Here is a 14,132-nt window from a genome sequence, read left to right as displayed (position 1 = left end):
ATGCTTTGTATTACAGAGGAAATCTTTTCTGGGTCACCCACAGTTAGAACAATTTCTTCTACATGCAACTACTTTGTGCAGCTTTATTATAGTTACTTGTATTCTTGTCTGACTCCTCTATCATATTGTGGGTATTTTGAAGCAGATAATATCCTAAAATGCATGTCTTCCTGCACACTCACAGTGCCCTATGTGAAACTTGCAATATGTGTTTACTGAAAGCTTTATATTGAACTGAATTTATAGATGCTTAATCAAAACTTCTTTGACGGGGGTCTTATTTACAGACCCGTAAAAAATACAAGTAACAGGAAAAAAACCTATGAGGCAAATTTGTATAGCAAATTTGTATATACAGAGGATAAAAAACCTGATTTAAGATGCAAATGGATAGTGAATTATTTATATCATATTCTTGTCACAGAATGGTTCATTTAAAATTGGTTTACTAAGAGGATTAGATGAATGTAAGTACTTAGCTGAGGTAAACATTAGGATTAGACTATTCAAAAATCAGATCAAGTACTGGAGGAGGTGAAAGAAAATAGCCTATCGTACTTTAGTCACACTGGAAAGACTTCATGGACCAGGTTGAATCCTTAATTAGTGACTCTTCAGTATGTTGAGCGACAAAGGTATTCTAGGAATATGGCACTATTTTGGAGAAGACTCGAGGAAATAGGACAGATGAGTCAAGACAGCTATGTGGAGGTATGGCAGAGTTTAGGAGAGCCTGAATGTTAGATGATAATCAATAATATCATACCATAATAAACAGCAGAGGAGTGATAGAATTAAGATATGTCAGAAGGAGAAGAGACTAAACCCTTTCATTCACATGTGAGAGACTGAGTCTCCCAAGATAGGAATATTTGGAAAATCTTCAGATATGACCTAAAGTCTCTATCCCTGGTCCAGTGACATTTTTTTTTCTTTTTATATGGGAAGAGTCCTCAGTAATGATTGAGTCCTCATGTTCATTTCATTAAGGATTTTTAACACTTAGCTACAAAATAATGTATTTGACTTAGTTATATTGCAAAAAAATACTATATTAAGATAGAGCTACATATTTATTGATAATGTTTTGCATGTTTATTTAGTAATCATCTTATTGGGGATTTTTAAGGGAAATCATGGTGTTTAATTTTCAAAAGATATCTACATGTTTATCTTCATGCATACCACGTATAGTGATTTAAATGATACACTGTTCCACTTGGGAATAGTTATTTATTGATACTTAGCTCTATAATTTGCTTTATGTACAGGAATTTCCTAAGTATGGTGTGATGCCAGTAAAGATGTTTATTGTACTGCATTCCTACAGTGGAAAAATGTAGTAATTAACTTCATAAATGATAATCGTTATTCTTAAGGAAAGTAGACTATGATCCTTGTGCCCTTTGTTTTCTGACATTCCGTATCTGTGCTGAAGAAAATGACTGACAATCCAGTAATTCCTTGGTATTGCTTCAGTCATTCCATATAATAAAACTATGGGTTATAAACCATTATTATCCCCATTTTCCAGATGAAGAAACCGAGGCAGAGAAAAGTTGGATAGTAAGTCTTGGCAGGGCCAGGATTTGAACCTGTGTAATCTGGAGTAAGAGCCTCTGCTTTTCCATTTTGTTATACAAACAATAATAAGGAAAAGCCTTTTTTAAAAAAAATCCTGAATAGCAAGAAAGTCACAACTGGATTTTGTAATTGGCCTATGGTTCCTAACCTCAGACCAAGTAATAATAGAGCGTTCCTACCACTTTTCTGATATAGTTGAAAGAACGAGCCTGTAGAGACTAGCTATAGGAAACTCTGGTTTTCTGTTGCTCCAAGCTCAGAGAGACAAAGGCCAACTCTGGGTCTACAATTTTTCAGATGATTGGAGATCCCTTCTTTGCAACAGAATTCTGAAAGCAGTGGGTAACACTGAAAAGTGATTGCTCATTACATTAGAGAATAAAATAAATGTAAAATCTATCAACTTATCTCTGTTGCTACATATTTTAAAATTTATCTCATTGCAATTAAAGTGAAGTCAAGATCAGAGAAAGAAGGCGTCTTCAAATTTGGCAGATCCAAAAGAAAAAAGCATTAACAGGAAGATAATAATGTATTCCACAATTTTACTTCCAAATCCTAAAACACTGTGAGGGGCAGTAGAAAGAGTAATACTTGGGTGGCTTCCTGGGTTTGTCATTAACTGGCTGTGTGACCTTTGGCAACTCAATGAGCATTAAAAATATTTAGCAGAGCTGTTGGTCTAGGTCATTCTCTCTTTCTTCTACATGTTTAACAAAAATCCATAGTGACAGTCATAGAGAGAACAATTTTTGACATAATCCCCAATGACCGCATCATTTGGTTAAATTTAATTTGACCTTCATTAGAGACAAAACTTGCTGCTACTAGTCAGAATAATATTGAGACTTTAAAAAAGGATGAAGGCCATACAATGAATATGTACTTAGCTAAACATAAGGTCAAGGAGTTAGACAGAAGACAAGACCAAAGTGAAAACTAATTTTTTTACGTGTCTGGAAGGTGAGAAATAGATGTTTAAATTGGACGCAGGAAGCCACGAGGGGCCAAGCGAATGACAGCTAGTGGAAGGTTACGGCAGCTGTGTTTGTAAAGGGTTATGCTAACTCTGTTCTTCTGAGAATTTCAAAGGACTTCAAGAAAATAAGATACTGGCCCCCTATATTTTTAATTTTGGGGGCTACAGAGAAGTGTTCTTTGGCTGTGAAAATAATCTGTGAGATTTCTTTCAATAAGAGATTTGTATTTTCAGCCTATAGTTTAAAGGAAGGTTTGCAATTCAAGTACTCTAAAAATGAAACATCATGCTACAGAGCCACATGTAAGACATATGAATAGTGCTGGATGCTTTTAGAGAGCTGATCTGATGGGAGTGGGAGGCAGCAGAGTGCTGGTGTTGCCACATGGGGTGGCCTTATTATACCTAATTTACAGCTGGTAAAATGGAGGCTTATAAAGGCTGAATTGACAGTTGTCAAACAACTGGTCAGTGGTAGAGTTGGGATCCCAATGATGTCTGACACCAGTGTCCATATTCTTAACCACGCCAAAGTTTTAGGCACAGAAGTCTTGAGCTTCACCCACTTCATACCTTTTCTGTCTTGTAGCTCTACTCCACACCCCAAACACATCTCTTCATTTCTTTGAAGTGAGGAGCATCATCATGCAAAACATGATCACACTGCTCACAGATACAATTCACATAAAGGGAAGGAAGTGTTGGAGAATGAGACAGGGAAGAGGGGTCACACTCTTTAAGACAAACAAGTCCAACCAGACCACTGACCTGACACCATAGATTAGAATGCAGCATTTTTATTGTAAAAGTCCACATATTAAGCAATTCCCTTTGTGAAAAGGTTTTCAAATACATAGACCAGGAGCAGCTGATAATTAAGAATTAGATTATGTATAATATATATTCATGTTGCCAATACTATGCACACATTGGAAAGCTAGCTTTTTTGAGTGTCCCCATTAACGGAATACATTTCAAGTCGACAATAATAACATGTTTCTCGTCATTGAAAATTTGCCAACAACTCTCCCAAAGAGTCAACATTTAATATGTTAACAATTCAAAACAAGAAAATAATTCTATTTACATGTGTTTGAGGTTATATACTAGAGCACTGATACAGTAAAGGTTTGTAAAATTGGCAGCTAAATGTATTTCAAGATTCATCCAGATGACTTGATCATGACTTTACATGGTTTTCTATTAACAATGCCACTTTCTCTTCTTTTCTACTCTTTTTAGATTATCTATAGCTATGATTGAATTCTGACCTAGAGCAATGATTGCCACAAGGAAGAACTTGCAAAGGGTGCTATTTTAGAAAAAATAAGGATTCAGGATGAATACATGAACATGGAGCTCAACTCATTATGTTTGAAGTCTGGGACCACCACTTCATGTGAATGCAATATCCTTGAATGAGGACACAGTCATAGGCTCAACCTCCATGTAAGTCTTTCATTTGTTCTTTCATTTTTTTAAATGTTAACTTCAGTACATTTTGGTTTTCACAGAGCGTAGATTACTCCATTCTGAACACCAGTCAGGTATGACTCCTGCTTGTGTCTGTCATGTGTCCTCAGTGAAGGGGTGGATGGGTCAGAGCTGACTCCCCTCCAAACCTGGAACAATAATACACAGGTTCTCATTATGCCCTACTAGACTCATTTCTGTACATAAATGGAGGATGTCAATATTGTTCTAAAAGGAGTATGGACTTTGCCTAAAGTAAATGTTTGATAAGGAACGAAAATAGCCAAAATTCTTTGGATCCTTCTGTTTACTTCTACAAGATCAAAGAGCACTGCCTAATGCCTATGTGAGAAGATGAATCACTGGTTCCAGACCAGCTCAGAGAGATTCACCAGAAGCATAGAAAGCCAGTTCACTTCCAACCACATTTATTGAGCGCCAGCTATGTGCCAAGCACTATACAAGGTGCTGAGGACCCAAAGAGGAAATGACAAGGATTCTGCCCACAAGGCATTCACAGTCACTAGAAGCAGATCTTGAAATGGAGAGTAAGTTCTGTTATGACCTATCATCCTAAAAAGAAGAAACAAAGTAGCAGCGAGCACACACATTTACTTTATTCTCTATGAAACTGGGCATATTTCAAGGTGGCAGATGTCAATCATCCAGTCTGTATTTTACTTAAGGTGTTTCAATATGTTTCATACGAGGAAAACATAAGATGTTTGAATCTTCATGCATGAGGGAGAAGGTAGAGAAAATTCCTCCCTCCAATTCCAAACCCTAAACCCTTATAATTACATTCATGATTCTTTTACAGCCCAAAGACACAGAATAAAATACTTTATGATGTTAACTTCAATCCATTTGTTTTGGCTCTAGAGAGATGCATGCATTAAACTTGAAGCATTCTACGTTACTGAAATATTTACATCATTGTACATGTGATGTGGAGGAAATTTTCCTCATATCTTGGGCTGGAGATGAAATCGATTTCTAGTGTAGGCTCCTACATTTAAAGCAGGTTGTGATTTTTCTCAGATAAGGGAGACCTCCTATTGGGATCAAATTTACCACAACTTGACCCCAGATGAACAGAGGATACAGTTTGGGACCTTTTGCATCTAACTGTATTTTGAATTGAGTAAGGATACCACCACTGTAAATAGTCATGGCTTTCACTATTGCAATTCCTGTCGTGGAGAACAAAATCTTGTTTGGTTTCAATGTTCCTGCTCTAATTTCACTTGGCCTTGCCGGTTTGAGACACAGCAGACAGTATAGCTCAAATTACACTTATTTACCACGGGAGAGTTGGGTGCAAACCATATGACATGAATACAATTTACCAGGTTAGAACACAGAAACAAATTCAGAGTATTATAAACCACTCAGGGGATTATATAAGTGGACTTAGAAAGGACATTCTCTCTCCATGAGATTTAGTGAGTAAGACCCACATCAGTAACACCCATACCTCTTCACAGGTAAAGGTAGGAAACCCAGTAAACCAGATTGAACAAGCAGAAGGCAGTGGGGAAGAAGATCCGCGCATAGGAGTCCATCTTGGCGATACGGATGTGTATCCTCCCATGTCTCCAAGCTCCTGTCCGGCAGTCTTCGAAACAGCAGAAAAAACTGGCACAGTCCTTGCCGTCCAGACACTCATACCCGTATTCTTCATCTCTCTCTTGAAGGTGTGTGGCATTATTCATTTGAATGGTTGCTGATCGTGGGCGGATATCAATGGTAGGGGCCTGAGATAAGGGTAGGGAAGGAGGGGGATCAGAGTTAGTTATACTTGCTAAATCCTAGACCATTTCTCCACAGTGTCAACCAATGTGAATGATGAATCTGAAAATGAGTACTCAGGGAATTGCTATGACATCATGATCTACAATGGTAGAATTGAACTTAGAAGGATAGCACATTTGCAGAGTTCAAATTTTGAGCTTAAGCAGTGCAGCTGAAAACAATACCACCAAGCTAATAGCTATAGCAAGAAGATTGAACACCAAAAGAACTCAAAGTTTAAAGATTTAAATCACACAGCTACATGGAATCCTATTCTAGTAAATATTAGATGTGAGGTTGGTTACATGAAGGCATTTAATGGTGTTGCACATGAGTAGAACAGAGAAATAAAAACGCGTCAATTTTGAAATCAAATTTTCTGTCATGCTCATCTATATAGGCAAATACTATAACCCCATTACACTGAGCAAATGTATTGAATGCTTTTAATAGAAAATGTCAAGATATATATAAATGTAGAAGTTTCCTGAGTTTATACCACAATGGTATGACTTACTTATGTTTTAATGGAATATATAAGTACTTTGTCTAACGTTCACCATTTAGAAGCTTCAGAATGTCAGCAAGATTAACCTACATGTGAGTGAAAAATTCTTTTAAATGTTACTAGCTATCAAACTCTGTCTGGCATGAGAAGAAACTAGTACCAATTAACTAAATGTTAATCTAATCTTTTCTGCTGCACCAGTTACAAAATTGCTAGAAAACTCAAACATTTATTTAATGTTAATTTGGATGAGTTAGTTTTAGGGTAATATAAATCCAAATCGTATTGTCTGTGAATCAGCTATCAGAATCCAGCTGAGAATAGAAATCTCATTAAATATTGCATGGTAGAGCCAAAGGCCCCTGGATCACCCTGGAAGGGAGGGATGGGTGTTTTAACTTAAAGCATTTCAAAAAGACTGTATTATTTTTATAGAACTGACAGGTAGAGTTCAGGTCAGTGGAGATGATTGCAGGTACTTATTGAAAAACAATCCTTTGTTGAATTAGGATTTACAGAGTCAAATTTTAGGGCATACATGGTATATATGGGACATGGTAGGTACAACCAGTGAAACTGGATTCCATTTTTATCTGAGAGGAGAGGGTAAGTCTTGGCTTTGACGTTTAAAGAGGCCCACTTTACTAATGACATCTCATAGAGCTTACAGATATTTTTAGCCTCACGTTAGGTCAAAACCTCTGAATTAATGTAGGGTTGCTGAATCAATTCTAGAAATCTATAGAACTTTCTCCATCTTAAATGTGTTACCTCTAGTGGAATGCTAAAATGTCTGCTCATAAAAAAATAAATAAAACACCATGTAAGCATTAATAGTCAAATTCAGCAGTTGCATGCAGTGAATTTCCATTCCAAAAAACATTATACCTTGAAGGAAAACATCCGAAGAAGCTTTGGGTTTGTAGACAGAAAAGAGAATCACATTTTTTTAATGAAAAAAGGAAGAAAAAAAAAGAGAGACAAAATAAGATAAATTAAAAATACATTTTGAAAGCATAGCAAGTGAAATGAACTGAAATTGTAAACAAAGAAGGACAGTTCTGAGCTTGGAATAAAGCATATGCCTAAAGTTGGACAATGAAATTTGGTGATTGATTGCTAGTGAAATCTCCAGTAAATTAATCCACAGTGATCTAACTGCAAAGGCCAGTATTGTTCACGTGTGAGGAAGCTTTCTATTGCCCGTTTTCCCTGATCAGAAATACTGATTTCATTTTCTAATTATCATCAAGGAGGCCTTACTAGGAGAGCCCTGACACAATGAACCCAAGGGCATATTAAATGGGAAAATGAAATTTCAGCTTCTCATTCACAGCTTGGGCTCTTGATAGTTCTGATAAATCATCTAATTGGCTTAAAAGGGGGAAATGCATGAAGTTCTCAGGTAATTTCATGTTTGCAGATTCTTCAATTCCCTTTCTCCTCTGCCTTCTTTTCGTCTGCCACCTCATGACCCTAGCTTAAGGAATCCAAGTGTTTTGTATCTCTGCAACAAAATCCACTCCACAATAGAGAGGACCAGAGGGCTTTGTCCTAAGCCAGTCCTCACATCCCAGTTTCTACTGCCAGGTAATAATGCTGAGTGTCTGTGGAACCATCTTTGGGGGGAAAATGAAATAGCAAGTGAAGGAGGGGAAGAAAACAAAAAACAACACAACAAGGAAAATAAACTAAGGATAGAGAAAATGCAAAGGTAAAGAGAGGCAATACAGACAGAGAAAGAAAGGGCTGCATAAAGTATAGTGAATATTTGGGCAATTAAAGATAACAGTTTCTTTTGCATTAATCATCAAGAATAATGATGCTTCTTCACCTGTTATATAATGTCTTACATTCAAATAAACACGTGCAATTTGTAGAATTTCACCTGGGTTTCTGGAGATGCATCAGGATGCAGTCTAGCATTAGCTAGATTCTGTGGTTATAATTCAGCTCCCCAAAGCCCGTGGGTCAGAAAGCTGGCCACTATCATGACCCTCATAGCCCTTAGAGCAGAAGACCAGGAAAGGCTATAAATTCAGGAGTTCCTTTGCCCCAGTATTGTAAGGAAATGGACTAATTTTCATGGGGCCTCCTATGAACCAAACACTGTGTTTAAGTGGGCAAACGGGTAGCTACATGCTCTTTTCAACATCCATAATAAAAGACAGTTGCTTTAGGCATTTATATTTATGCTTCATCAACTCTAAAGTTAGGTGGCAAGGTGAAGCCATCCTACCTGTTTCCAAGTCACTGAACTCAATCCAGGTTGGTAACTGTGTAAATCATCAACATCAACCACCATCATCAACTATAATTGTAAAGTACTGTGTAATGTTTTTTACATCCATTACCCCATTTATTCCTCACAGCAGCCTCATAAGATATGTCTTTTTTGTAATACTCATTTTATATATGAGAAAATAAAAAAGGGAGGCTAAAAAAATACATTTTAACTATAAAACCAATAGAAATCCTCTGGCAATGCACACACACACACACACACACACACACACACACACACATTATTTGCAGCAGTGTGGTGATCCCTGAAACTTTAAGAACCTTGTGGCTTCCTATTGGAAATCATTGGATGAAAAATTTAAGTTAAAACATCAATAATTTAAAAATATTAGTTAAGAGGCAGAAAGATGAAAATCAATGAAACCTAAAATAACAAGCTACTAGAAGATGAATGCATTGTTCAGCCATGGTTATACTAGCAATGAAATAGAGAGAGAGCAAGAGTCTGCCTTAGTGAATCAGGTCTCTCCCAAGTAACTGATGACCTTAATGAATCCTTATGGCCTGGCCAAACCCACACAGTCCCTTTTCATCTTGCAGCCCAAAGTGTGGATAGACTGCAGACAGGCTAAGCAAGACCAAACCAAAACAAAACCACGTGATCTCTGTGCATACAAATGTCAAAGGTCCCAATAAGAAATGATACATACAGGGTTTTTCTTCTTTTTGTCTTTGTCCTTGCTTGGTTTCCGGTTGCTGACAAAATAATGCAGGGTGCCGTACTCCACCAAAGCAGAGAAGACAAAGATGAAGCAAACAGATACGAAGAGATCCATTGCCGTGACATAGGAGACCTTGGGGAGCGACTTCCGGGCAATGGTGCTGAGGGTAGTCATCGTCAAGACAGTGGTAATGCCTGCAGGAAGACACAACAGAACAGGTCATGTGACCACACCAGCAAGGGGGATAACTGTCACTAATAAAACCAGACGTGTTTTGTGACTTCTGAGGAGCAACCTCAGTGTTGGGAAAGGAGGTGTAACTCAGATTCATTCACTCAGTTCACAGATGTGTATTGCCCGCCTACTACGTATCATCTACCGTATGTACTGAGAAACGTGCTGAAAATGTGCTGAGAAATAAAATAGACATGGTCCCTGCCCACATGTCCCTCGTATTTCAGCGAAAGACACCACCATGGATCAAGTAAGCAAAGAAAAGTATAATTAGAAATTATGGTACGTGCCATGCAGAAGAGCAGGGATGATGAGAACTTACTTAGATGGAAGGCCTCTTTGAGGAGGTGATATTTAAGGCGAAGCTTAAAAAATTAGAAGAAACCAACCTTTTGGCTATTAGCACTAAATAAATTAAAGGGAGGTTCTGAAGAAGGGAAACCTTACCTGTTTTTGAATTTTTAAAATACCTGGCTTCTGGGGATGGGCGGGGAAGTCGAAGTTCAATCATGCAGAGCATGCACAGGAGTTTGCATTTTATTCAAAGTGCAAAGAGAAGTCATTTAAAAGTATTAAATAGAGGAGGTGCGTTGTGTACGACTGACATGTTCTGATGGATAAATTCTTTAGAGGCTATTTGTGATGAAAATAGGTATCTCAGAAGTAATATCATAACTAATATTTACTGAAAACTTCCTCATGCCAGGCACTCTGATAAGCATTTTATGTGCATTCTCCCTTTGAATCTTTACAGCAGATATTTTCAGTTTGATTTTATAGTTGAGGAAAAGGAGGCTAAAGGACCAGTGCCATGTCAGATGGCAAAGTAGCAGAAGGATTTAAACACAAAAATTAAATGTCTGATTTCAAAACACTTCTTTTCCCCCTTGTGCAACAGTGCCCAAGCAAACAAGTCCTCCCCAATAACTGTTTAATAACAAAGAACAAAATTAAGACAACCTGTATGTATCTACAGGGGAAGGGTCAAGGGCTTACCTTCTGTAACAGCTATGTTAATTATAATAAAGGCAACACAGATTCAGTATCTGCATAGGTTATAGCTCCAGTTATAGGAACTTAAGTCACTTCAACAGTCTAAATTTCTGCATCTGTTAGTGATGGTGGAGTCATCCATCTCCCTGTCTAGTCTATATACTTTGTGACAACAGATAAGAAATATATCTTGATGTCCATTGTAATCCCGTAGTGAGTATAGTGCTAGGACTCAATAAATATCAAATGAATAAATAAAACAATTGAAGAATAGTGTATATATGAAAGACTGGAGACTCAACCTACATTTGAAAATAGGAATCCACATTGATGGCTTGGGGGAGATAGATACTGTTCTGTGCAATTAAAACTAACACTTAAGAATCTCTTCCTTTGGCCAAGTACTATGTTAAGTACTTGTATAATTAATTATCCCACAAAATCCTCACAATGACGTAAGCACTGTTATCCTTGTTTTGTTTTGTTTTGTTGCAGGTGAAAAAACCTGAGTACAGAAGGAATAAACTAGTTAAGTGATAGAGATGACATACAAGCCTAGCAAGTCTGACATTAAACGCAATGCTCTGAACCACATTGTTGTATTTCCTCTCTATAAATAGGTCCATAATACGCAGGATGTTTTTGTTCTTAAGGCAGGTGGGTTAAAACTTTCAAGTGCACATACGAGTTATATACATGCTTACTTTCAAACACTTTCCAATTTTGTTAAGGGTTTTCATGGTCTGTCTTTGTTCTGGGAGCTATTGTAAATTCCTAATTTGGGATATGATGTAGGTCTTCCATGTTGTCATGACGGAAACATAAGAATGGGCAAGTTTCTCAGTTACAAACTGGGGATGGTAGTGACTGGGGGAACTCCCTAAGGCTCTTGGGAAGACTCAATTAAATAAGGCACATAGAGTGACAATTCCTAGTAAAGTCTCAATAAATAGAAGGCGTTATTATCATTTATTTTAGAGAAGAAAGATCTGCTTCTCAAACTAGAAAAAAGCTTCACTTAGGTTGTCTATACATTAATTCATGTAGAAGTTTTTGATTATACCTAATCACAGCTGATGTTTTTGTGGGGGAATTTCAAAACTAAATTGGCACTTTGGTCTTCACATTCAGGCCTCAAACCACATATGACCTATGAGAAGTGAAAATGCCAGTATTCACAGTAGATACCATGGATAAGTTCACGTAAGACAATATGGCCTGTCTCATATTATTAAGTTCACTTAAGACAATGTGGCCTGTCTCATATTATTAGGCTACATGGAAGTTCATCACAGCCATGTAAAAGAAGAATCTTAAAAAAATGCTTCAAGATATTTTCAGGTCTGCCTGGAGCCACAGAGAAGAGAACAATGAAGAATAGACAAATGGTAGTTTTAAGTGATTTGCCAACCAACAACAAGATCGCCTGATGTGGTTTTTTCATTTGTTTTTAATGTGTTTAAGCCAAGTTTTGCTAAGCAAAGAAATTAGAGTTCTCTTACCTGAGATACATGAAAAAGATCCATAGCTTCTTTCCATTCCTCCAGCTTTGGCGTGAAGTAAGCTCTTCAGGCATGTTACCTTACCTCATAACTTGGGTGAAAAATACCAATTCGTATTGTCCTTGTTTCATCCATCATCCTTACATCACGATTAAACCTCACCAGCTACCACTTGTGTACCAAACTATACTCAAGTGTTATAAGTTCCAAAACGAATATTCCCCATTCTGTGGTGATCTGAGTTTAGAAAGCAGTCAGTCTCTGAGCCACATGGGTATATTTATCTCACTCATCAAATAACTTGGCTCTCTAACTTTTCAATGGCAATAAACTTGAAGTTCACAGGTGTTTAATGTCATCTGGTTCAACTCTTGATTGTAAACACTGGAAAAGGCAATTGGACTCAGTGAAATCTAGGTCAGTGTTCTTAAACCTGCTCACACATTAGAATCACCTGGGAAATTTTGTTTTTCTTTTAATCCTGACACCCAGCCCATGCTGTCAACAAATTAAATAAGCGTCTCTTCAGGTTGGACTATGGCAGCTGTACTCTTGAAGGCCCCCTACTGAGTTAAATGTACAGTTAAATCTAAGAAGCACTGATCTAAAGAAGTGAGACAGCAAAGCTAAAACAGAGAAACCAGCTCAGCTCAGCACCCTACCTTTTCCCACGACTGGCCTTCAACAAGGTCTCACCCAGAGCAAATCTAGGTGTCAGTCAGCCAAGGTACAGATCTACTCTCTGCTGGCTGTGTGACCCTGTAAATGTCATTTAACCTTACAGCACCTCTGCTTCCTTAGCTCTAAAAGTGTGATAATAACCTTTATTATCATTACAACTTCTATGTGAGGCTGTTGTGAAGAGTAGAAAAAGCATGGGGACCATGTTGAAGACGCCTGACTTATAGTAAATGATCAACAAATAAGAGGAGCACCTACCTGCTATTTGCTTGGGGACCCGTCCCTTGTTCCTCAGCCCACTCACCTTGATCCCTTCTCCCACCATGGTCTTGTGCCAGTGAGCACTCATTGAATAAGTGGTGGAAATGAGCTACTAGAGTGGTCTTAAGAGGGATTTTGACCAGCAGGAACTAGACTTCAAGAGAATAGATTGATCTAAAATCCTTCCCTTAAAATATTTTTGGAATGGGTAGATTGGAATGCATCAGTGCATTTTTTCCATCCATTCATAAGTGCATACATTCCTTGAATGATCACTGAGGTACCAGCCATGTGCCAGGCACTATACTGGGAGTGAAAAAGACATTTACATTCTGATGCAACAGACATATAAGCATGTAATGCAGTACACTACTCACAATCACAGGTAATAGTCCTTAAGTAATAGACTCAGCACATTTTGGGTTTGTCTTAGCATGTAGCATTAGACAGGACATTATAATTGTTAAGTAGAGCCTGTAACATAAAGTACCTCATATAACAGAAAAACTCAAAATAACTTTATTTTGAAACAGATGGGAGACTAAATTAGGTTTGGAGGAGAACAAAAATGCAAATGATGTCTTTTTTTCCCAGTAATCATTTCTGCCCTCAGTTTTAATAACGTCGTACAGATCACTTTGTCAGAAAATGACTATAAATGCTAACATTTCTGAGGCCCTACTATGCCTTGTGAACTTTGCATGGAATACCTAATTTCACCTAATAAAACCCCACAGTTAGGTACAGGAAATGATATATGTTTCACATGTGAGTAAAATGTGATTTGTAGAGACTAAAGGGTATATCCAAGGCCATACCATATGTGTGGGTTGAAATCCAGATTCTCTGGACTTCAAAATCCAAGCTTTTAACTATTACATGATACTGCCTCTCTAGTCAAAGAGTGAGCAAGAAATATGGTTCAAGTTTTCATACAGATGATAAAAGAGGACAGTGGTTTTATAATTCATTTTTCAGTAATTTTAGTTAAGTCTTTAGGAAATTTTATGTAGTATGAGAATTTTATTCATGGGCCTAGACTCCAATGTCCCTGTGAGTCTGTGGCTTTGTCATAATCTACGTGAGTCCTCTTTCCTTGTGTGAGGAAAAAGATGTGAAACTCCAAGGCAGGTATCACCATATACAAGAGATCGAGC

General features: G+C 37.5%; 1 protein-coding gene and 1 long non-coding RNA gene across 6 annotated transcripts in view; one reads left to right on the top strand and one right to left on the bottom strand.

Annotated features, from left to right (window-relative positions):
- LOC132517272 (uncharacterized) overlaps nucleotides 1-9,848 on the top strand; it is a 273,893-nt gene extending 264,045 nt beyond the window's left edge. Inside the window, exons 3-6 of the long non-coding RNA XR_009539661.1 lie at nucleotides 3,806-4,012; nucleotides 5,524-5,733; nucleotides 7,762-7,928; nucleotides 9,356-9,848. This is a non-coding gene — a long non-coding RNA (uncharacterized LOC132517272). The remainder of the gene's footprint in view (nucleotides 1-3,805; nucleotides 4,013-5,523; nucleotides 5,734-7,761; nucleotides 7,929-9,355) is intronic.
- Nucleotides 3,358-14,132, bottom strand: part of GABRG2 (gamma-aminobutyric acid type A receptor subunit gamma2) — a 123,306-nt gene continuing 112,531 nt past the window's right edge. For 3 of the 5 annotated variants that reach the window (XM_060144159.1, XM_060144161.1, XM_060144163.1), the window contains 3 exons: nucleotides 9,293-9,498; nucleotides 7,227-7,250; nucleotides 3,358-5,793 (listed from right to left, as the gene is read on the bottom strand). In XM_060144159.1, the coding sequence (XP_060000142.1) occupies nucleotides 5,518-5,793; nucleotides 7,227-7,250; nucleotides 9,293-9,498 (506 nt within the window). In that variant the 3' untranslated portion in view covers nucleotides 3,358-5,517. The remainder of the gene's footprint in view (nucleotides 5,794-7,226; nucleotides 7,251-9,292; nucleotides 9,499-14,132) is intronic. The other 2 variants (XM_060144160.1, XM_060144164.1) reach the window with 2 other exon arrangements.

This window comes from Lagenorhynchus albirostris, chromosome 3 (assembly GCF_949774975.1).
Source record: "Lagenorhynchus albirostris chromosome 3, mLagAlb1.1, whole genome shotgun sequence".
In the NCBI taxonomy this organism is placed as follows: Eukaryota; Metazoa; Chordata; class Mammalia; order Artiodactyla; family Delphinidae; genus Lagenorhynchus; species Lagenorhynchus albirostris.
This window is presented reverse-complemented; position numbering and strand designations above follow the sequence as displayed.